Genomic DNA, 22901 nt, shown 5'->3' on the forward strand with positions numbered 1-22901 from the left:
GAAGTTGAGGCCACAGTCGAATTAAAGAACCAAAATTGTCATCTCCTGATGCATACCTGTTTCTGTTTGTGTCAAAAATACATCGTCATCGACGCAATGAATGTTCTAACAGTTGCATACATGACTATCACTATTGCCTCTGGTACCTTAAAGTGACTTCTTACTGAATGTTACAATAGTTGCATACATGACCGTCACTAACGTCAATGTTTCTTCTTTTTGTTGGACTTTGAGCTGGAGCCATGCTCATTTTTACGTCGCTTTTCCCCGCTCTTGTGACTCTCTCTCCCTTTTCCCTTGTCCGTTTTGTTTCTACTTGATTTCACACTAACGAGACCACCAGCTGGTAAGTTTACGCCGCCATTCTGTAATGCATTCTCAAAGTCTGCATCTCTGTCCCCAATCGCATACTGCTGAAGCAACTTGGGATCTAATGATCCGTCTGTGTTGGATCTCACCCCGTCCTGTATGTGCGAAGTCAAGTCAGCCCAACTCTTGGAATTCAGAACACAGGAAAGATAAAGGTAGGTCGGGCAACAGGGAAGGAATAAACCATACCTCAACTTTTCTTGCAGCATCATTGAGATCATCATCAACAGAGATTTTGTGAGGTTCCAAGAGTGTCTGAACCAAAAGTTTCGAATCAGAGGGGAGTTACAACTTAGACAGAAGAAAAGCACAATAGCATACATACATGCACGCAAATTTTATAATGTAATAGACGATGTTAAGCTTGCATTAAACAACTTCTGTTGCAAAGCTTTGCTTGACTGATCAAATAAATAGGCATATTGCTGCTAGAAACTACAACAGAGTTTATGTTTCCATTCTCATTCTCATTGGGATGTAATAGTAATCTTACACCTGCTGGCGATAAAAGATGGTTATAGATAAGGTAATGAACCAAACTACCGCTTGCATGCTGCTAAATGAAGCTCAGCACAAGCTCGTTCAAGGTATCCACGATTGTCATGGTCAGCTCTTTAGGCTCACAAGCAAATCATCCATATCAGCAGGCAATATCTGTGCAGTAGTCCCACATTGCATACAAAACAAAGTTGCCTACTTTTTATTAATTTCTTGTTCTCAAGGATGATGAGGTCAACCAAGCCCTATCAAACCAGTTGCAAAGCCTCACGTGTCATGTGTGCAGGAGTTGAGCTCGAGACTAACTAAAGCCTAGTTATGCACAAAATATATATATATATAATAACTTTTATCATCTTGCAATATATTTTTTAAAAGAACTTCTCCTGTGAAGATCTTTACATTCATAATGGAAAGATGTTGTAGTGCATATTGAAATTCCGTACAACTTAATAGACTTGTTGGAATTATGAAATCTCTCTATATGTAAAATAATTGTTTCTGGTGGAGATTGTATGCAAAAGAAACGTGATAGTGTAAACTTAATGATGACATATCAAACAAAATAGTTCAGGTGCAGACAGAATTGCTTTCACCAGAAACACGTCAGTATCATATTGTTAAGCCTACGAGAATCATAAAACATTCTACGACGTGAAAAGAAATAGAAACCACCAACTTGTCATGTATTTTCCATAAGAAAGAAAAAGGTTACTGCTTTGCTGAACTTACTTCTTTTGGTTTAGGCAAGGTTGACTCAAGGCCCTCAGATGCAATAGCATATAGATATTTGTGAAACTTTTTCATAACTTTTATAAAGAGAGACAATATTTGCTGCCTTTCCAATTTCATCAACCCCTGGAAAACATGAACGTAAGTAAAAATTTACACCTGATAAGAATGAAATAAAGGGTACAAATGACGCCACCAAGCACAGTGTTTTGTCTTTGCAAGTGAGTTTGAGTGCATGCTCGCATCTATGTGACTGGCATAGCCAAGCAAACCATAAGAGCAACAAGTAGAGAAACAAACCTCAATATAGGAGATATCTTGATTTTGTAAGCCAATGCAGAGCAATATGGAAGCCTGGGCACCTGTCAATGTCACTGGAAGTTTCTCTTGGAAATACAGATGTGAAAGCATTGGAACAAGATCCAAAATCTGTAAAACAAAAACATAAGTTTGACATATGCATAAACAAACAATAACTAGAATACAAGAGGATCTCCGTTTATAAAATAACACTTCATTTCCAAATGGACCCCAGGGTTTAAACTGTAATTTTAAAAAACAACTCTCGGGTGATTTAGTATGGTGGATAGTTAAGGATGAAAATGCAATAATCTATGCCTAACCGGAGGAAGACATATTGACACATTCTAACTGGCTGTTTTTCGGAAAAAGAGAAGGAAGCAAATAATCCACTCAAAACCATAATCAACACAAATAGACCAACACGGCCATCGATCATGGCTGCACTGCACCTTCCTGAGAGCCTCACAACAAATGGGTTCACTTCCTTCAGGGGAATACCCACGAAGGGTTTAGGGTGGGAGGGAAAAAGGAGGGGTCTAATAGCCTAACCGTTATTGATTTCATCTTTTCAAGCAACTCTCTCATCTTCTTATGTAACACAGATAACGGGATGAAACATCGGCCACAGAATTCTAAACACAACTTTAAACAAATCCCCCTCTCTAACAAGCAATTTTGAACTTTATGTAACACAGAGCATGGGATGAAACATCGACCACAGAATCCTAAACATAAATACTTGTAAACAAATTCCCCTCTCAAAAAAGCAATTTTGTACTTTCAATGTTTTATTTTTGTGACTTCCCAACTGAACAGATATATACACAGATAAATAACTGAACACAAAATGTCCTAATAGTTCACTTTGAAAAAGATTATCCATAAAACATAAAACATTGCAAGAGTAATTTGTATCACAATCATGTTATTAGATTGTCCATAGTAAGAAAACAAACATTCCAGCACTGTCAATTATCGTAATCACATAATCATGTTGTCAAATTGAGATGATAATTGTATCACAAAGGAACACAATTTTTTTTTTTGTCAAACGATAGATTTTGTTAGATAAGATGTTAGATTAGCCACCGACGGGGTTCGAACCCATGCCGTCATGCAAGGGCTCAACTCCTTTCCACCACTGTGGTAAAGGGCCACTTGCGAATACAAATTTTCTTTTGTAATGCAAATATTACTTTTTCCTTTTTAATAGAGGAAAGCATATTTTGTTTTGTTAACGCAAATATTTAATTTTTTATAAAGGGAAAGTATATTTTGTTTTGTAATGCAAACATTACTTTTTTTCTACTATGAATGTACGGAATCAATTGGTAATCCTAAGACAAAAATCCCAAAACAGTACATATCACTATGATGGGCGAGTCGGCAATCAACCATTGTTCAGAGAACTTACCATATGAAAGTCAGCAAGACTGCTGGTGTAGGCCTGTAGTCGTTTCATATCATAAGGCGAAAGTAAGTCTGTGATTGACTGTAAGAATCCATCTGCAGTAGACGATTTGGGTTCTAGATCCTTGTAATTGATCTTAGGATCTAAGATGCTGGATAATTACAAGTTAGTATGAGCACTTGAGCAATAAGCACTTATCTGAAGGAAACTTTTAACAGTACCTCATAGCAAGCCTATAATCCATTGTACGAAAACTATAACCCAATAGTCTCAAAAATCTTCTCCTGAAATCTGGGGTAGCCAACAAATAATCAAGCTGTGGACTGAGGTACAAAAAATCTGCAAAAATCTAAATAGAACAGAGGTTCTCCTAAGAAAAATGGGCCCACCTAGGTAGAATGGACGAAAATCACTGGTTTCAAGTTCATCATTCTTCAAAGATTTGAGGACCATACATGTATGCTCCCCAGTCACAGCACTCTATTACATTGAAAAGAAGTGCAAAATTATTGTTTAATCAATCATTCATTCACGAATGATGGTCGTACCCAGTGCACAAGGCTCCCGCTTTACGCAGGGTCTGGGAGAGGTGAATGTCGGCTAGCCTTACCCCCATTTATGGAGAGGCTGCTCCCAAGTCTCGAACCCGAGACCTACCGCTCATGGGCGAAGGCACTTGCCATCGCACCAAGTGCGACCTCTATATTCATTCACAAATGATAATATTCAAAAAACAGTTAAAAGGATAAATGATTCAGTGTCGGGAGGGGAATCCATCTTAACTGGAATATGTCCAATATAGAATGGAGCAAACTTATGTTTCCACCAAAACCGGAAAAGGTCCAATGTAAGCCCAAAGGAGACACCAATATAATGGAGTTTCTCTGGTCGCCTTTCACGAAGATGAACGAGCAAATGAGGAAGATCTGTTCTAGGTTTTATACTTTCTTCCAGCAATGAAACCTACAAGTAATAGACATAGGTATCATTCAGATCACAATATCAAGGCACAGGAGGCATGTTGATTAATTCCAAACAAACAAACCAATGCATGATATACTTTGATATCACTATGATTAAAATTAACACAACAAATGATCATTCACAAAAGTTTGTTCAAATTATATTTAAACACAGATATTTTTTACCAACTCAAACAGGACGAAGTTTAACCAACTCAAACACTTCAAACAAGCATTGCATTTACCACAGACCTCTAACTTACAAAACTGTCATCCAATGGTAGTTTTCAATAATATGTAGAATAGTCTCATATAAGCAGTTCTCCAACCTGTTAATTATAAATATTTAAAACAAAAAAAAAAAAAAACAAAGCACCAAAGAAACTATGCTGAGTGATTGTAGTTGACCTTCTCGGCAGCTTCTGTGACTTTGAGTGGTGGAGTCTCAACAACATCTTCAACGTCCAGTTCAGAAATAGGAGCAAACAGTCCTTCATAGTACCTGAGGAGAAATAAATCCTTAACACTCCAATTTTTTCAAATACAAAAGCATAAATGTGAAGCATCAACTTTTAGAACCAAAGAGATTCAGTGAAATGTTAGTATAGAAACTTTTTATCTCAATAATGAAGTACTTATGAGTTCCATTATACAAGAGCAATGCATTACACATATTACATACATTCCTTATGTCTAGATCCCCAACAAGAGCAATCCAATGTCACCCACATAGCACATAATGCATACCAGAGGTGTCACTAGAATCAATGTCCACATCAGCCACTCCTTATATCTGTGTCCCCAACAACATTTGCAGTAATAAGTAGATGGACTTATGAGCCCAAGGAATAACAGACATGTTTGGGTTGAGAGATAAAAAGAAGTTTAAGAAAAGATCTAGGACCAAAAGTACACAAGGTCAGAATCAATGTATGACCTATCTAAAAAGGTAGAATGATTTGTGAAGTCAATAATGAAGGTCTATCTTTAAATTATCATCCTAAAAATGCTGCTAGTTATGTTTGTTTGTAGTCTTTTCTCTGCTGGAAACCTGGAAACTTCAATTACTAAGAAAATTTCCAATCATTGTTTAAACATACAAGTATAAGCTCAACTGTTGGCACTGCGAAATCTTGGCCATCGTTTGGATAGAAATAAACTATAGAGTTTCTCAAGAATAATAGGGATGAGATGGATTTTCTTCAGGATAGCAACTTCCTAGATGTGTTCATAGATCTATTGTCAAAGTAATTCGGAACATGCCCACGGTTTGGTTTCTCCAGACGGGCGGGTTATAATTTTCAATGTAACTGTTCTGAAGTAAGTTCTTGTTGGACTCCTTTTCTTTTCGATGGACAACTTTTCCTTTCCTTTGAGAAATTCGGAATTAGCCTTGCTCTACTGAATTTTTCCTAACTCTTAGAAATATAACCCAAAACTTAGATGAAAAAGACTTAAGTTCCCCAACATAACCCCTCACCAACTCTGATACTCTAAACCTTTCCGTCTCCAACATAACCTTGTTTTAATATGGTATCACTTATAATCCTCTATATCTTTCCACTTATTTCTCCAACTACCATCATATGACTGGGGAGATCTTTTGTGAGAAAGCCATCTGCATATCAAAGTTGAAATCATAGATACACAAATGGTGAAACTAGAAGCATGACCCATGTTCCAAATTCAATTGATCATTTTCCTGCACAAACATGGTATGTGTTCTATAGCTTTCAAACCAAGTGAACTGAAAGCATGAAACTCACATTTCTAGTTGTGACCTTACGTACCCAAGTATTATTTTAAAATATATAGATATATGGTTGGTTTCGTAATCGCAATACACATTAGAAAGCAATTTGAAGCATTGATTGAGGCCGAGAATCTTCAATCTTGTCATTCAAAGTGTAGACATATTGGGCTAAAAGAATCACTCTGTCAATTTTTCTCAACACCTTAGTCATCCACGCACACATCCGGATCATGTGTGTGATCTACAAAAATCTTTAGGCAGCAGTAACTGAAAGAGGAGCATACCTTGTCAATAGTTCCACTGCTTGTGATCCATATCCAATCTACAACAAACAAAGAAAATTAAATTACCATTTCAACAAAATTCTGGTGATACATATGGCTTTGGGAACCATAAAAGAGAGAATACCTTCATGGCACTGGGATGTGTAGCAATTCGTACAATCCGAGCACCTGAGAGACTGGGAAAAACAGTGTCCTGAAATTGCTCACAGAATTTCCATGGTATCTGGTCACCAGAGGGCTGATGACCATCGCTTAAACTTTTCATTGCAGAGTCACGAGAAATCTTTCCCTCAAGGCATACCTAAGAGCAAAATTATAGAACATAAAATGTTGAGCATCAAAGAATTTTTGTTTTATAGAAGATGAAGTATATGTTAAAAGTTTGTCCTTTCTTGTTATTTCACATAAAGTATAGTTATAAATAAATAAAAACCCAATAAAATTTTGGGTATGCGTAGACAAATTCGGAATTCAAATTGAAACACTAAAAGAAATAATAGTCCTGATAGAGGGGAAGACAGACAAACCTGAATGACGCACAAAATATCAGGAAGCTGATTTTTTGACTCATCAACAGGGCCTGCACATGCAAATTATAATTAAGTCCAGCCAATATTGACAAAAGAAGAAAGACCAGTTCTAACGGTAGCATATATACCAAGTAGTACAAACAAGTGGTGAGCTGGGGCATCAGCCATTAGTTGCAAATCATTTGGAGAATTTTTGTAGTGGGAGGCAACATATAGAGCCATCATTCGCTGCAAATATTAGAATATGTAAGTTTATTAACATGAAAATGAGAATCAGCAGTCAACATTACTTGAACATGTAGTTACCTGTAAGAACAACTCGCTATCTTTATGATATGAAAACAGTGTATCACGGTTAACGTAGTACAGATCGCACTCACTTGGTGCAGGTAACCTAGTAGTGAAGAGAGAGATGAGAGAGAGAGAGAGAGAGATCATTAATAAGGGCAATGGTTATAATGGAGATGGTACCACCTTCCTCAGTTCTGAATTTCTAAGCATAGTTGTTTTTACCCGTTAAGTTTAGGGATATAATTTGTGATATCCAAGCAAAGTAAACCATGAAGCCAGGACTCAATCGGATCACCAGAAGCATATCTGATAGATTCTTTCAGTTCTATCTTTTTGAAAAGCCGACCTACAATAAGGGACATTCATCAATTCAGAAAATTGTCCAAAGATCACAAAATAGTTTTAAAATGATTATATTAATTACTCACTCGCAAGAGCCAACTGTTCGAATATTTAAGAAACAATAATGTTAGCAAATGTGTAGAGTTTTAATTCTAGAGAAAGGTCGTACCCAGTGCACAAGGCTCCCGCTTTACGCAGGGTCTGGGAGAGGTGAATGTCGGCTAGCCTTACCCCCATTTATGAAGAGGCTGCTTCCAAGTCTCGAACCCGAGACCTACCGCTCATGGGCGAAGGCACTTGCCATCGCACCAAGTGCGACCTCTAGTTTTAATTCTAGAGAAAGAAAAAAAAAAAAAAAAAAAAGAACCACCAGTAACCTAGTTTCTTACCCTGCAAATTCTAGCTAATTTAACTCTAATTTAATTCTAATTTGCCAAACCCTCACTGGTACAAGGGATTCTGTGTAAATTTCAAACATAAAAATTTGAAAATAAATTCAAAATTTGGGGGGATTGGAGATTTTGATCAACCCCATTTAAAAGCTGTCAAGATGAAAATACAAAACACGTCCGATGAAGGATAAGCATACCAGATACAGGCCCTTTAGCAGACGTTTGGCTCTGCTCTTCCAATTGCTGTAGAAGCTTTAGGGACAAAGACCGACCAGTTCCTTCATAGCTTTCAGTGTAAAAGAATACCCCCTTAGTATTTAAATAGCACATAGATTTTTTTGCCCAAAAATTGCGTTCAGAGTTAAACAGTTAAATTTATAAATAGAAACACACCAAGCATGAGTAAAGGAAAAGTGGAAACAGTTCACAAAAAGTGAAAGATCTTTCATGAGACTGTTACATCCAACATAAAGAACACATGATAAGAATACACGACATGAAGGAAGAACATGGAAGACTCTTACCCATTAACAGTAGATGAAAGGAAGACCAGATAAGGACCAAGCAAAGACTTCACCACTGGTAGTGGAATAGCAGCTGCTTCATCAACAACCAACAGTTCAACTTGGGAAAGCTTTTCATGCTCATGTGGCCGTATATACTGCAAGGACAAGTAACAAAAGTCAAAAACAGCTAGCCCCCCATAAGCAATGAGTAGTACCAAGTTCTTTCTTTTAGGCTACATGAGGTATAAAGGTCTTGAGCACATCACACTCTCACAGGCATGTTGAGTGACTCCATACCATAGATGCTGGATGATTGCCAGGAAAATACCTTAGGTTGACCAAAAACGTTGGTGTTTCAGGAACATGGTTTTAGAATCAAGCTTCAGTAATTACAAACCATCTAAATTGTGTTCAATATGCTCACACCAATAACAAAAATGATGCACATGCACTTGGGCACAAGTACAACAAAATTTTTAGAAAAGTCCAGAAAAGATTGTTGTACTTTTATGCGCAAACGGAAGCGAATTATAACAAAGTACCAAATATCAATGTTGTAGGTGAAAGCTAAAACAAACAATCTCAAACTGACACAAGAGATTTACGTGGTTCGGCGTAAAGCCTACGTCCACGAGCGAAGCACGGCGAGGAATTTCACTAAACAAACGGAGATTACAAAAGAGTGTTTAAACTCTCACAACCCAAATCCCACAAATTACAAACCCTAAACCAAATGAGTAGAGAACCCAAACAAACGGAGAAGATTCTCCCAAATTACTCTCTAACTCACAAATTGACTCTCACCAAATTGTCACACGAATGAGCCACACAAAATACACTCACCCTAAGGTTCCATATATAGTGCATAGGACTTGGGTTACAATAGGAATCCTAATAGGAAATAAATCCAAATCCTAATCAAATAGGTAATTAACAAAATCTCTCCACCAAGGAAACTAACTAAGAAGTCAAAACCAAACCCAAATAGGACACCAAAACCAAATAGGTAACACAAACCTAATTTATTGCATCATCCTAATTTTGAGCCAAAAACCCAACAATCTCCACCTCAGCGAGAAATTAGCAAACTTCCAAATTTGGGATACCAAAATACAAACGCAATCGTGCACCAAATTCTTTCAAACCTGATCTCCACCTAGACTCAAAAAATCCAAAAGTCTTCAAACTTGAAATTTCCTCCAACGCCTTCTCCAACAAATTCCATTATGGAAACTAACAAATACGAAACAAAATCCAAGCAAAAGCTTGAACATATGAACAAAAAATGCGAATTGCACTCCACCCAAAGAGCTTGAGTACCAAGCTCCACCTCTTCACATAACCTTTAGAGGAGTTCAGAACAACGATCTTCTGCAATGTTTGCATCAACACTAGCAAAAGACTTATCAAAAAATTTCTTTTTGCCCTTGAGTTTAGGGCAATCTACTTTCCAATGACCATCCTTATAACAATAGCTACAAGTATTCTTTCCAAGTTTGCTCCTTTCCTTATTCCTTCCTTGAACTACCAAAGCTCCATCTTGTGTGTCAGACACTTTATTCTTCAGCTCTTAAGAATTCAAAGCGACTTAACATCTTCCAAACTAAGACTTTCTCTACCAAATAGCATGGTATCGACAAAGTGTTCATACGAAGGAGATAAAGAACACAACAAAGTTATCGCATAATCCTCATCACTAATTTGGTTGTCCACACTTTTCAAATCCATCATAAGTTTATTGAATTCATCAACATGCTTATGAATTGACGTACCTTCATCCATACGAAGAGTATGCAAACTTTTCTTCAAATACAATCGTTTAGCAAGAGATTTGGTCATATACAAGGTCTCCAATTTTATCCACAACTCCGGTGTAGATTTGATGCTACCAACTTCACGCAAGACTTCATTCGATAAAGTCAGCAGGATTGCTCCAAGTGCCCGTTCCATAACGTCTTCTTTTTCTTCATCAGTCCACGAATCCGACAAAGCCTTCACACCCTTTAGCGTTTTTAAAAGCCCTTGTTGAACTAACAAAGCACACATCTTCAATTGCCAAATACCAAAGTCATTGCCGTCAAACTTTTCAATATCAACTTTCACCGACAACACAGAAGGCTTCATAGTGACTGCCAAACAAAGCCCAAGCCGAAACCCGGGCTCTGATACCACTTGTTGTACTTTTATGCGCAAACAGAAGGGAATTATAACAAAGTACCAAATATCAATGTCGTAGGTGAAAGCTAAAACAAACAATCTCAAACTGACACAAGAGATTTACGTGGTTCGGCGTAAAGCCTACGTTCACGATCAAAGCACGGCGAGGAATTTCACTAAACAAACGGAGATTACAAAAGAGTGTTTAAACTCTCACAACCCAAATCCCACAAATTACAAACCCTAAACCAAATGAGTAGAGAACCCAAACAAACGGAGAAGATTCTCCCAAATTACTCTCTAACTCACAAATTGACTCTCACCAAATTGTCACACGAATGAGCCACACAAAATACACTCACCCTAAGGTCCTATATATATAGTGCATAGGACTTAGGTTACAATAGGAATCCTAATAGGAAATAAATCCAAATCCTAATCAAATAGGTAATTAACAAAATCTCTCCACCAAGGAAACTAACTAAGAAGTCAAAACCAAACCCAAATAGGACACCAAAACCAAATAGGTAACACAAACCTAATTTATTGCATCATCCTAATTTTGAGCCAAAAACCCAACAAAGATAACCACTAATCATATATGAGGGCATACACAACCCATGACATTTGATGGGCAAAAGGTGAACAAACTCATGGCAATAGTGATGCGGCTATCCAATAGAAAAGTATTCTCTATTACAACTTGATTATCACCTTTTCATGAATAATAATTCCTCCATATATTTGTGTTTTTACATCAACTGACTAATCAAAATTTGTATTGCTATTTTTTTTTATAGAAAAAGAGATTTTATTAAACAGCTAAAAAAATGTACAACACTCAGTGAACCAGAAGTCCACCATCAAAACGAAACAGCCCTAACAAATGCCTCAACATTCACCTCCATCATTATAAAACAGATCTACAACTATCTCACTGCAACTCCCCAATCTAACCCGGATGCAGTGTTAAATGAGCAAGGGGGCTATAGAAACTTCTTTTCGAACGACTCCACTCAAAGTTGTTTGGGAGCATATGCTCCTATCAACTTTACACGGGACACACAAAAGAAGTACTTTGATCCTATTAGACGGGGAAGGGTGAAGAAGCTAGGACAGAAGGGTAGAGTTCAAGAGAGCAAAATGCGTTTAGGAACGTGGAATATAGGAACCTTGACGGGAAAATCTATGGAAGTAGTAGAAGTTATGGTGAGGAGAAGGATAAATATTATGTGCCTACAAGAAACTAAGTGGGTTGGTAGTAAGGCAAAGGATCTAGAAAACTCAGGGTTTAAACTATGGTATTCGGGCACAAATAGAACGAGAAACGGTGTTGGCATCATCGTGGACAAGACCTTGACACAAGATGTTGTAGATGTCAAGAGGGTAGGAGATAGAATCATGGCAATCAAGATTGTAATAGGACAAGAACTTATCAATGTGATTAGTGCGTACGCACCTCAAGTAGGGTTGGATACGAGTTCGAAGGAGAAATTTTGGGAAGACCTTGGAGACTTGGTGCAAGGAATTGCTCAGACGGAGAAGTTATTTATAGGAGGAGATTTAAATGGACACGTGGGCAGGGAGACAGGCAACTATGGAGGTTTTCATGGTGGCCATGGTTTTGGGGAGAGAAACGAGGATGGGGAAGCTATCTTGGATTTTGCAATGGCATATGATCTCTTCTTAGCCAACACCTTCTTTAAGAAGAGAGAAGAACATGTGATCACCTACAAGAGTGGGTCGTCAAAAACACAAATAGATTTTCTTCTAATGAGGAAAGGGGAACGTATAACTTGTAAGGATTGCAAAGTTATACCAGGAGAGAGCGTGGCTAATCAACATCGCTTGTTGGTGATGGATGTACATATCAAAAGAGTGAGAAAAAAGAACAAGACTTGGAAGTGCCCAAGGACTAGATGGTGGAATCTAAAAGAAGAAAAACAAGCCATTTTCAAAGAGAAAGTAATCACCCAGTGTGTGTGGGATAGAGAGGGGGAAGCTAACCAAATGTGGGATTCCATGGCTAGTTGTATCCGAAAAGTAGCAAAAGAGGTATTAGGAGAGTCCAAGGGCTTTGCCCCACACCAAAAGGAATCTTGGTGGTGGAATGAGGAGGTACAAGCAAAGGTGAAGGCTAAGAAGGAATGTTGTAAAGCCTTATACAAGGATAGGACCGATGAAAATGGTGAAAGGTATAGAAAAGCGAAGCAAGAGGCGAAGAAAGCTGTGAGAGAAGCTAAGTTAGCGGCTTATGACGATATGTATAAGCGACTAGATACCAAAGAAGGAGAGTTGGATATCTATAAACTAGCTAGAGCAAGGGACAAGAAGACAAGGGACCTAAACCAAGTGAGGTGCATCAAGGATGAGGATGGAAAGGTTCTTGCTACAGAGAACGCGGTTAAAGACAGATGGAAAGGTTATTTTCATAATCTTTTCAATGAAGGACATGAAAGGAGTGCTTCTTTAGGGGAGTTGAGTAACTCAGAAGAGTGTAGAAACTACTCTTTTTATCGTAGAATCCGGAAGGAAGAAGTGGGTGTAGCTTTGAAGAAGATGAAGCATAGAAAAGCAGTAGGCCCAGACGATATACCAATCGAAGTGTGGAAAGTTTTGGGAGAGACAGGTATAACATGGCTCACTAACCTTTTCAATAGGATTTTGAAAACGAAGAAGATGCCGAATGAGTGGCGAAAGAGCACTTTGGTGCCTATCTACAAGAATAAGGGCGATGTACAAAATTGCATGAACTATAGGGGTATTAAGCTAATGAGTCATACAATGAAGCTCTGGGAGAGAGTCATTGAGCATAGATTGAGGCAAGAGACACGGGTTTTGGACAACCAATTCGGGTTCATGCCAGGGCGCTCAACCATGGAGGCAATCTATCTCTTACGAAGATTGATGGAAAGATATAGAGATGGGAAAAAGGATTTACACATGGTCTTTATAGATTTGGAAAAAGCGTATGATAGGGTCCCAAGAGACATTCTTTGGAGGATTTTAGAGAAGAAAGGAGTACGAGTAGCATATATCCAAGCTATACAGGATATGTATGAAGGAGCAAAGACTGCCGTAAGAACTCGTGAAGGACAAACCGAAAGCTTTACCATAACTGTAGGATTACATCAAGGCTCATCCTTAAGTCCTTACCTTTTTGCGTTGGTAATGGATGAGTTAACAGGACATATTCAAGGTGATATTCCTTGGTGTATGCTTTTCACAGACGATATAGTGTTGATAGATGAAACTCAGGGGTAAATGCAAAGCTTAACCTTTGGAGAGAAGTGTTGGAATCTAAAGGTCTTCGCCTAAGCCGATCAAAGACAGAATATATGGAGTGCAAGTTCAGTGCAAATGGAGGCCAAAACGAGTTAGGGGTGAGGATCGGAGATCAAGAAATACCAAAAGCGACCGTTTTCGTTACCTAGGATCTATCTTGCAAAAGAACGGAGAATTAGATGGAGATCTCAACCATAGAATACAAGCTGGATGGATGAAGTGGAAGAGTGCATCCGGCGTGTTGTGTGACCGCCGTATGCCACTGAAGCTCAAGGGAAAATTTTATAGGATGGCAATAAGGCCGGCGATGCTGTATGGCACAGAATGTTGGGCGGTGAAGCATCAACACGTACACAAAATGGGTGTAGCGGAGATGAGGATGCTTCGTTGGATGTGTGGGCACACGAGAAAGGATAAGATTAGGAATAAGGATATCCGGGGTAAAGTAGGAGTAGCCGAAATTGAAGGAAAGATGAGAGAAAATCGGTTACGGTGGTTTGGACATGTGCAAAGAAGGCCTATTGACGCTCCGATTAGAAGATGCGACTATGGGACAGAGGTTCAGGGCCGAAGGGGCAGAGGAAGACCTAGGAAAACTTTGGAAGAGACCCTAAGAAAAGACTTAGAGTACTTGGATCTAACGGAGGACATGACACAGGACAGAACACAATGGCGTTCTAAGATTCATATAGCCGATCCCACTCAGTGACTTGGATTTTCCAAGTCTCCAACCGAGAAGTTTTCCTCATTCGGGAAATTAAGGGAACACTACCTCAACCTATATGCTCCACTCACAAAGCTTCAACATACAAGCTTCAACAAAAGAAAATTCAAAGAACTTAGCGAAGAAGGCTTTGGTGTATTTAACACAATACGTCGAAATGAAAGAAAGCTTATTTATTGATATCCCCGATAAGTTACAAATATGTACATATACTGGAGTCAAATTAAACAAACAAGAGGGAGCCTTCACAAAGGTTGCTTAGGAGAAGTCTCAGCAGTCGGTAGAGCCCCAGAAAGAGAAGGCACCGGAGGGGGATCATTCGGAGCCTCAGTACTGGACAAAACCCTAGAAGGAGGAGGCATCAGAGGTTGATCATTTGGAGCTTCATTACGCGGTACAGCCCCAGAAGACGAAGGCAATAAATGCCTTTGGAACAAACCCACAAATCTCTGATGATCAAGTAAAACCTGACCATCAGATTCTTTCATCTGGTCAAGCTTCCTCTTCATGTTTGTAGCATAGTCATGTGCGAGTCGGTGCAACTGTTTATTCTCATGCTTGAGCCCTCTAATCTCCTGTTTGAGACTCATCACTTCAGCCGCCAATGATTCAACTTGGCGGGTTCGAGCAAATAGGCGTTGGGCCATATTAGACACAGAACCTGCACATTGAACACTGAGAGCCAGAGAATCCTTAACAGCCAACTCATCAGACCGTTTGGAAAGTAGTCTGTTATCTTTGGGAGTGAGAAGGTTCCTGGCCACTACCGCAGCGGTCATATCATTCTTCATCACGGAATCCCCAACGGTAAGAGGACCAGTAGGGGAGACGAAGGATGGGCGCCATATGTTGTCTGGAGAAGGCGGGGCTGCCTCTTCAACAAGGTTCAAGTCAAAACGACGGTCGGAGGGGCCAGACATTTTCAAAGGTGTTGAAGAGAGAAGAGGTCGGACAAATCAAGATCTTAGAAGTGCAAGAATGGAGCTTCTACTGGTAGATATTCAAGTGTGCTTTGGAACTTAATGTCAGCCCCTATAAAAATCTGCACTCGACGAAGCTTCAGAAATCGAAGAGGCGCTTGCTCAGAAATCGAAGAGGCGTTTGCTTTCTCAAAAGCTGGGCTGCTCAGAGACCACGAGGGTCGATCTTAGAAATCGAAGAGGCGTTTGCTTTCTCAAAAGCTGGGCTGCTCAAAGACCACGAAGGCCGATCTCAGAAATCGAAGAGGCTTGCTTTCTCAAAAGCTGGGCTGCTCAGAGACCACGAGGGCCGATCTCAGAAATCGAAGAGGCACCTACTTTCCCAGCCTTGTCAGCACCTGTCACACGCACACTCAGCTTTGGGGAAATTTTGGGCATTCTGTCGAAGATTTCTGACGAAGTAGAAAGCACATGAATCGCACTGTTCAATCACCCACTTCCCACACGCAACAGTAGCTCATGGGTACCACAGATAACTTTGCAAAAGTTCTCTGACAAAGTTGAGACACGTGAAGCTTGCAGCTCCCACTACATCGCTCTGACCAAGAAGGGTAAAAGAATTACAAAGAAACAACACTAACAAAGTTTAAACACATAAATTTTGAAGGTCTAGCTACCATATTATTACCCACAAGGGTAAAGGAACAGTACCACTGCTGGATAATTGGAAAGTCCCGGTGTGTCAACCTCTGTGCTTCGTGGCAAGGTAGACTAGCAAACATGCCCAACCTGTACTCACATTCGAGAAAACACTCCCAACAAGATTGCTTGCTCCAAAATCGAAGAGGCACCGCCCTCCGAATCTCGAGAGCCAGACTCCCAACATGATTACTTTCTCAAAAATCGAAGAGAGGGTAAAGGAATAGTACCACTACTGGATAATTGGAAAGTCCCTGTGTGTCAACCTCTGCTTCGTGGCAAGGTAGACTAGCAAACACGCCCAACCTTTACTCACATTCGAGAAAACACCCCCAACAAGATTGCTTGCTCCAAAATCGAAGAGGCACCGCCCTCTGAATCTCGAGAGCCAGACTCCCAACATGATTACTTTCTCAAAAATCGAAGAGACACCGCTCTCCGAATCTCGAGAGCCAGACTCCCAGCAGGATTGCTTTCTCAAAAATCGAAGAGGCATCGTTCTCCGAATCTCGAGAGCCAGATCCCCGACAGGATTGCTTGTTCGAAAATCGAAGAGGCACCACTTTCCCAACTTCAAGAGCTGGATCTCCTTGGATAAAGCTTGTCTGTAATCTTCACACGCAACATCAGCTTTCCAGATACCACAGACCACTTTTTCAAAGTGCTCTGACAGAGTTAAAACATGTGAAGCTGGCAGCTCCCACTACCGTGCTATAACCAAGCAGGGTAAAGGAATAGCATTATTACTTGATGTTAGGGAGACTCCTATATATGTCGACCTCCATCCCTAACGGACAGGCAGACCTGCAAAAATGCTCAACCCTTTCTCTTATCTGAGAGGGCACTCCCAACGAAGCCTTTCGAAATATTCAGCTTTCTTTCCCCCCGATAATACCTCTGTAAACAAGCTATACTAGAGCAAGAATATCTCATATCATCAGGGTTAAAAGCAAGAGTATCCCATATCATGCTTTTTCCCTGTCTTTTCCTTTGGCCTTGTTCTTACCTGCAAGACAAGGAGAAAGAGAGCAATCAGTTAGCACTTGGAATCAAGCTTCCAGCCAGGAACTGACTGCGTGGAACCCCTTACCTGATTACTTACCTGGCATTGCTCTCGAGTACTCATCTTCAACATCTTATGCTTCCAGGGAAGATACCGCATCTGCCTGAGGAACAGATAGGGCAAGTGAGAAGGATACAAGGAAGCATGTGGAGACAAGCGTAACAGCACACGTGCCGATACATCCACTACTCTGTCAAAAGCAAAAGTATCCCATATCAGCAGGGTCGAACGTACTCTAGATTTGATGGACTTGTTTTGACCCTCAAATTCTTCAGTCGGCCTTATACTCTGGAGGAAACCAGAAAACCCTCCAGCCCAGTTCAAGAATAAGCCTGTGGAAAGTTACTTCTTCAAAAGCAAAAGTATCCCATATCATCTCTCCTCATTTTTCTTCTCTTTATCCTTCATGCTGCCTGCAAGATAGGGAGAATGTGAACAATCAGCCGGAGCTCTGATTGCTTACCTTGTCTGTCACCTTACCTATGAGACAGATAAGGCAAGTCAAGACGATACCACACTCCGGTACTTAGAAGTTTCGTGGCTACGAGATCATTCTCCCACAATATTTCCTAATGTCATTTGTACTAAATCATTCACTTGTACTCACTAAAGGAGAGCTTGAACCTATGTACTTGTGTAAACCCTTCACAATTAATGAGAACTCCTCTATTCCGTGGACGTAGCCAATCTGGGTGAACCACGTACATCTTGTGTTTGCTTTTGTGTAAACCCTTCACAATTAATGAGAACTCCTCTATTCCGTGGACGTAGCCAATCTGGGTGAACCACGTACATCTTGTGTTTGCTTTCCTATCTCTATCCATTTATATACTTATCCACACTAATGACCGGAGCAATCTAGCGAAGATCACAAAAAGTGACCGTTTTCGCTACCTAGGATCTATCTTGCAAGAGAACGGAGAATTAGATGGAGATCTCAACCATAGAATACAAGCTGGATGGATGAAGTGTAAGAGTGCATCCGGCGTGTTGTGTGACCGTCGTAGGCCACTGAAGCTCAAGGGAAAATTTTATAGGACGGCAATAAGGCCAGCGATGTTGTATGGCACAGAATGTTGGGCGGTGAAGCATCAACGTACACAACATGGGTGTAGCGGAGATGAGGATGCTTCGTGGGATGTATGGGCACACGAGAAAGGATAAGATTGGGAATGAGGTTATCCGAGGTAAAGTAGGAGTAGCCAAAATTGAAGGAAATATGAGAGCAAATCGGTTCCGGTGGTTTGGACATGTGCAAAGAAGGCCTACTGACGCTCCGGTTCGAAAATGTGACTACGGGACAGAGGTTCAGGGCCGAAGGGGTAGAGGAAGACCTAGGAAAACTTTGGAAGAGACCCTAAGAAAAGACTTGAGTACTTGGATCTAACGGAGGACATGACACAAAACCGAGCGCAATGGCGTTCTAGGATTCATATAGCCGACCCCACTTAGTGGGAAAAGGCTTTGTTGTTGTTGTTGTTGTTGTTGTTGGTTGGAGAGAGAGAGAGAGAGAGAGAGAGAGAGAGAAGCGATAATAATGCCCAACTCTTTCCCAAGAATTCTTTTGTAAATCCCCACAGTAGTTCTCAAAGATTCTTCTATTGCTCTGCAATGAGCTAAGTTGGGATGTACATAAACCCTAAAATTTTGAAAGGTTGAAAATTAACATAGAAGGTGATTTGCTTCAGAATCAACTAGGATAGAACTGGGCATATATATAGAGAGTAGACATTGTAGCACTTTCAGGGTATGGAATCCAAAAGGAAAGATAAGATTACAGAAATTTCTCAGTCATCTTATTTTGCTTTCGTACTAAGAATAAGTTATAGATACACTTCCCACTGGCCCATCCTACTTCAATATAGAAAGTAGATTACATCCTGATAATAAGGAAGTGAATACTCCTAGTTTTATATCAATACTGGGCACACATTAAGAGTTCATCAATATGGAGTACTAACATTTGCATGTGAGTCATTACATGAAACTGTATTAACATAGTTACTACCCAGATTACGGCATTATTCTAACACCTGCTAACACAGCATACTACACATGTAACCAAATGTCCATAAAATTTTACCTGAATTGTTTGTCTGTGCTGCTTGTATATATTGATCTGTACAGTTGCTTTCTTCAGTGAAGGGTCACTACTTTTCTGTACATCATAATCTATATGTTCCTGTAAACATAGGCTACAATAGTAAGCTCAAATACTAGTGCGTTCGAAATAAATGATTGAAAAATGAAGAAAAGGAATGACCATATAACTATTGATGAAAGAATAGATGTAGTTCACAGAATAAAACATTCAAACACCAAAATGCTTGATAATTAAACAATTTCACTATAAAAGCTATTAACATAGCGGGAAAAAAATTTAAATTTATCAACATTTGAATCATAACTAAACCGGTGAAGATAAAGAATCTACAATTTTCTTATCAATCAACTTTTCAGAATATTCATTCCTCATTAGAACCTTGAACTGACAATGTGGTTGAGCCATATAAGATGAGTTAAAAAGCTAGGCCCCCATAGAGTGCAGACTTACGTAGAGTTGATAATCCATAGGAAAACTAATACTTGTCAAATGCTCCTAACAACTCTATCCTTCCATATCTCCTAGCTGGAGTGTGGAAAGGAAAGGAGAGTATTGATCATATATGTTTGCATTACCCTTTTCAATTAGCAACTCTTGTCACAAATGTTTAGAGTAGCGTATGTTCTAAGATATTGTTATTTGCTAATCGTCGAGGATTATTTGGGAGTTAAATCTCACAAGACAGCGCATAATGTAGAGGAAAGTGGATTTTTAATTAATAAGAATTAGATTTTTGACAAGACTGCTAAAGATCACATTAGAACCACCCGCAGGAATACAAAATGACATACCTTATAGTCCAGTTGATCAAAACCCTTGCAAACAAATTCGAACAAGGTTCTTAAGTTCTCAGGGCTGGGTGCAGTTACAAAGATATTTGAATACCTGTGAAGATATATTTGTATCGTCAAAACATAGCACATTAATATGAGTGTAAACATCTACGCATACACAAAAACAGTTTTAATACATTGTAAAAGGCATACTACCCTGCAGCAATAGCTCCCGAAATCGCCAAACCAAGTGCAGCCGATTTTCCACGGCCTCGAGCAGCAAGCAAGGCAACAGTACTTCGGAGTGTCTTGTCCAAGATTGCATCAAGAAATGTAGCAACAGCATTTCCCTGTTGAAACATTTACCAACTCAAACTATGAGTCATATTAGTAAATCACATGATAGAGACTTAAAAACTAATACAAATCAGAGAGAAGACCTACCTGGTCCAACGTACAACATTTCTTTATTAAAGGGCCAACTGGAAAGGCATCACTCAGTTGCTCTTTTAAATCCTTCAATTCCCTTTGTGCCTCTGATATCCCTTCAGAGTCCTTCAATCATGATCAGAAGACAAGAAAAAAGTTGTCAAAGCTTCATTCACCAACAGTATTTTTCTTATAAGGTATTGAACAATGGTATCACGAACTCCTAAAAACTATCCTAATAACCATTGAGCTTAAACATATACAGACAAAACTATTTTTATTCTTTTTTCAACCTGTCATAAGATGCTACAAAAATAAAGCATGCCTCGGTTTATCAGTTCCTTCAATTTAAGATGCCAAAAGGTTACCTCTTTAACTGGAACCGGGGTAATTGACCTCATATGAGATGAAATTGGTAAAATATTCAGCTCATCATCCATGACTACACATGATTTGCACGACGCAAGCGATAATAAGAAACGCTCGTTAAAACGCCCAGTAGCCTTAGAATGGGATTCAGTTCGAAACCTATCGTGAACATCCTGAAATCAAGAGGCAGTGATAAGACTAGTATACAGATATTTTGTATTTGAGAGAACGAAAAACAGTGTTGCAAATAAAACATGACATGAAGGAATTGCTATCAAATATAGTATGTGGTGCATGGCTATTGCTATATTTGTTCAAAGTACATAATGCAGTACAACTAGAAAACAAGTAAAACAATATTATGAGGAAATCCTAGTTGTTTTCTTCTTCTTTTTTGCAGTAGAATATGAAAAGAAACAACTAGCCTACTTAGGTCGAACTGGGAAACGTATATGTCTAGCAGCATTCTCTTAAAGAAAGTCAAGCAATTCAATAAACAAAAAGTTTTCTTGTAGCCAAGCAAATCATTACAAATAAACTGGGAAACTTTTACATGGCTAGTTTTCCAGATTTAGCATCATATAATAAGCATAACCATGCCGGCCTAAAAACTAAGCATTATTAGTGTGCATGCGTAAGAGAAGGATATTATATGCATACCATAACCATGGTGTAGAGGTTGGTGAGTGAGGTTAGAGAACGAAGCAACAATATGACTAGTCCACCTCCCTCGACTGTCTCTATCGTTCTTGCTAGTAGATTTGGAGTCAAGGCCTCGAAATCCTTAACGCAGCAGAAAAAAGATCAAACTTCGTCTTGAAACTTTAATTAATTATAAAAAGGGAGTCGTCGGCTAAACCAGAAAAGTTGGTATAAGTTTTAAGTTACCTGAAGTATACACATTCCAAAGGTATTACCAAGAATTCTTTCTGAATCCTTGTACAAGCAATAAGTCAATCCCCCACTTTCAACAAAAAGTGAGAAAGGATCAACTTTCTCGGGATCAAGCAGCCCCCTCTGCATCATCTTTTTTACCTGCTTAGCACGTTTTTTCTTGTGACTGCATCAATCAAATAGTCAAACGAAACGAATCAATAGTTTTTAAACAAAATTCCGCGTTATAACAAGGTAAAGAAAGAAAGGAAGATAAAATAAACCAACCTGCTGAGCTCAAGCTTGTCCTTGTAGCACCACAAGACAGTCGGACGCGATTTCTTTACTTCATTGCTTAGCATATAATGAAGATTCACTATCTGAAGACCATATAAATTTCAATAAAATTTAGCAAGTTTCGTCAGAACTAGTTTTCGGTTAAATTTCGATAAAATTTCTTTGTTTGAGGTTTTTAGTATTACTCAGTGAGTGTATTTTGCAGCTGAAAATCCAAAACAAAAAGCTTAAAATTGGTACAATGCGCTGCCCAATTTAATTCATTGTAATAACTCCTCAATCCAATAGGAATAGCAAATAGGGAGTAGAAGAAGTTCGGAGTACCTGGTCACGGGACTTGTCGCCGACGATGACGAACATGGAGCGGTGCCGGTTTTTGACGCCATTGCTTATTAGGGTCCGGATGCGTTCGTCCACCTTCTTCCTCATTTTCTCTCTCTGCAATTAGGGTTTAGGGTTTATACTTGCTTTATAACTACGGCAGTTGTCGTCGGGCAGGGTTTAAGCCATCGATGAAGCAGTGAGAGAGAGACTAGCATCGCAGACATATATTTTGTTCATCTCAGCCGTTGATTGGCTATCTTACGGTTGTTATCAAAGCTAAAAATGAAAATCGAAAAATTTGTATTCAACATTTTTTTTTTGTTTTTTGGTAAAGAAATCGTATTCACCTTGTGACTCACGATATATTTAACACAGAGGTCGGATTCTCTTTCCTTTAATTCCCACCTCTTCTTTATGTCCTCTCATCTTTTCCTTTCACATATTTTCTATTATTTCCCCTCTTATAAAGAAAAATAATCAGTATAAGATGTTGACGTAACATAGTCGTTAA

The 22901-nt window shown here is 39.2% G+C and overlaps 1 protein-coding gene and 1 long non-coding RNA gene across 2 annotated transcripts; both read right to left on the reverse strand.

The window, feature by feature from the left end:
* Nucleotides 1-21: 21 nt before the first annotated feature.
* On the reverse strand, nt 22-22628 carry LOC126587057 (RNA cytidine acetyltransferase 1-like). Its single transcript, XM_050252034.1, has 26 exons — nt 22391-22628; nt 22058-22149; nt 21785-21956; nt 21557-21679; nt 20896-21069; nt 20543-20653; nt 20315-20448; nt 20117-20210; nt 19305-19403; nt 8392-8528; nt 8065-8153; nt 7356-7479; nt 7149-7236; nt 6971-7070; nt 6840-6892; nt 6437-6613; nt 6313-6350; nt 4684-4777; nt 4097-4276; nt 3703-3793; nt 3535-3604; nt 3317-3464; nt 1900-2028; nt 1600-1725; nt 559-624; nt 22-464 (listed from the first exon to the last, which is right to left on the reverse strand). The coding sequence occupies exons 1-26, from the start codon at nt 22493-22495 to the stop codon at nt 204-206; spliced, it is 3075 nt and encodes a 1024-aa protein (XP_050107991.1). The 5' UTR covers nt 22496-22628; the 3' UTR covers nt 22-203.
* LOC126587072 (uncharacterized) lies at nt 16089-17690 on the reverse strand. Its single transcript, XR_007610979.1, has 3 exons — nt 17456-17690; nt 17261-17324; nt 16089-17164 (listed from the first exon to the last, which is right to left on the reverse strand). It is a non-coding gene; the product is annotated as an uncharacterized LOC126587072 (long non-coding RNA).
* Nucleotides 22629-22901: the final 273 nt, after the last annotated feature.

The sequence above is a fragment of the Malus sylvestris genome, chromosome 10 (genome assembly GCF_916048215.2).
Source record: "Malus sylvestris chromosome 10, drMalSylv7.2, whole genome shotgun sequence".
In the NCBI taxonomy this organism is placed as follows: Eukaryota; Viridiplantae; Streptophyta; class Magnoliopsida; order Rosales; family Rosaceae; genus Malus; species Malus sylvestris.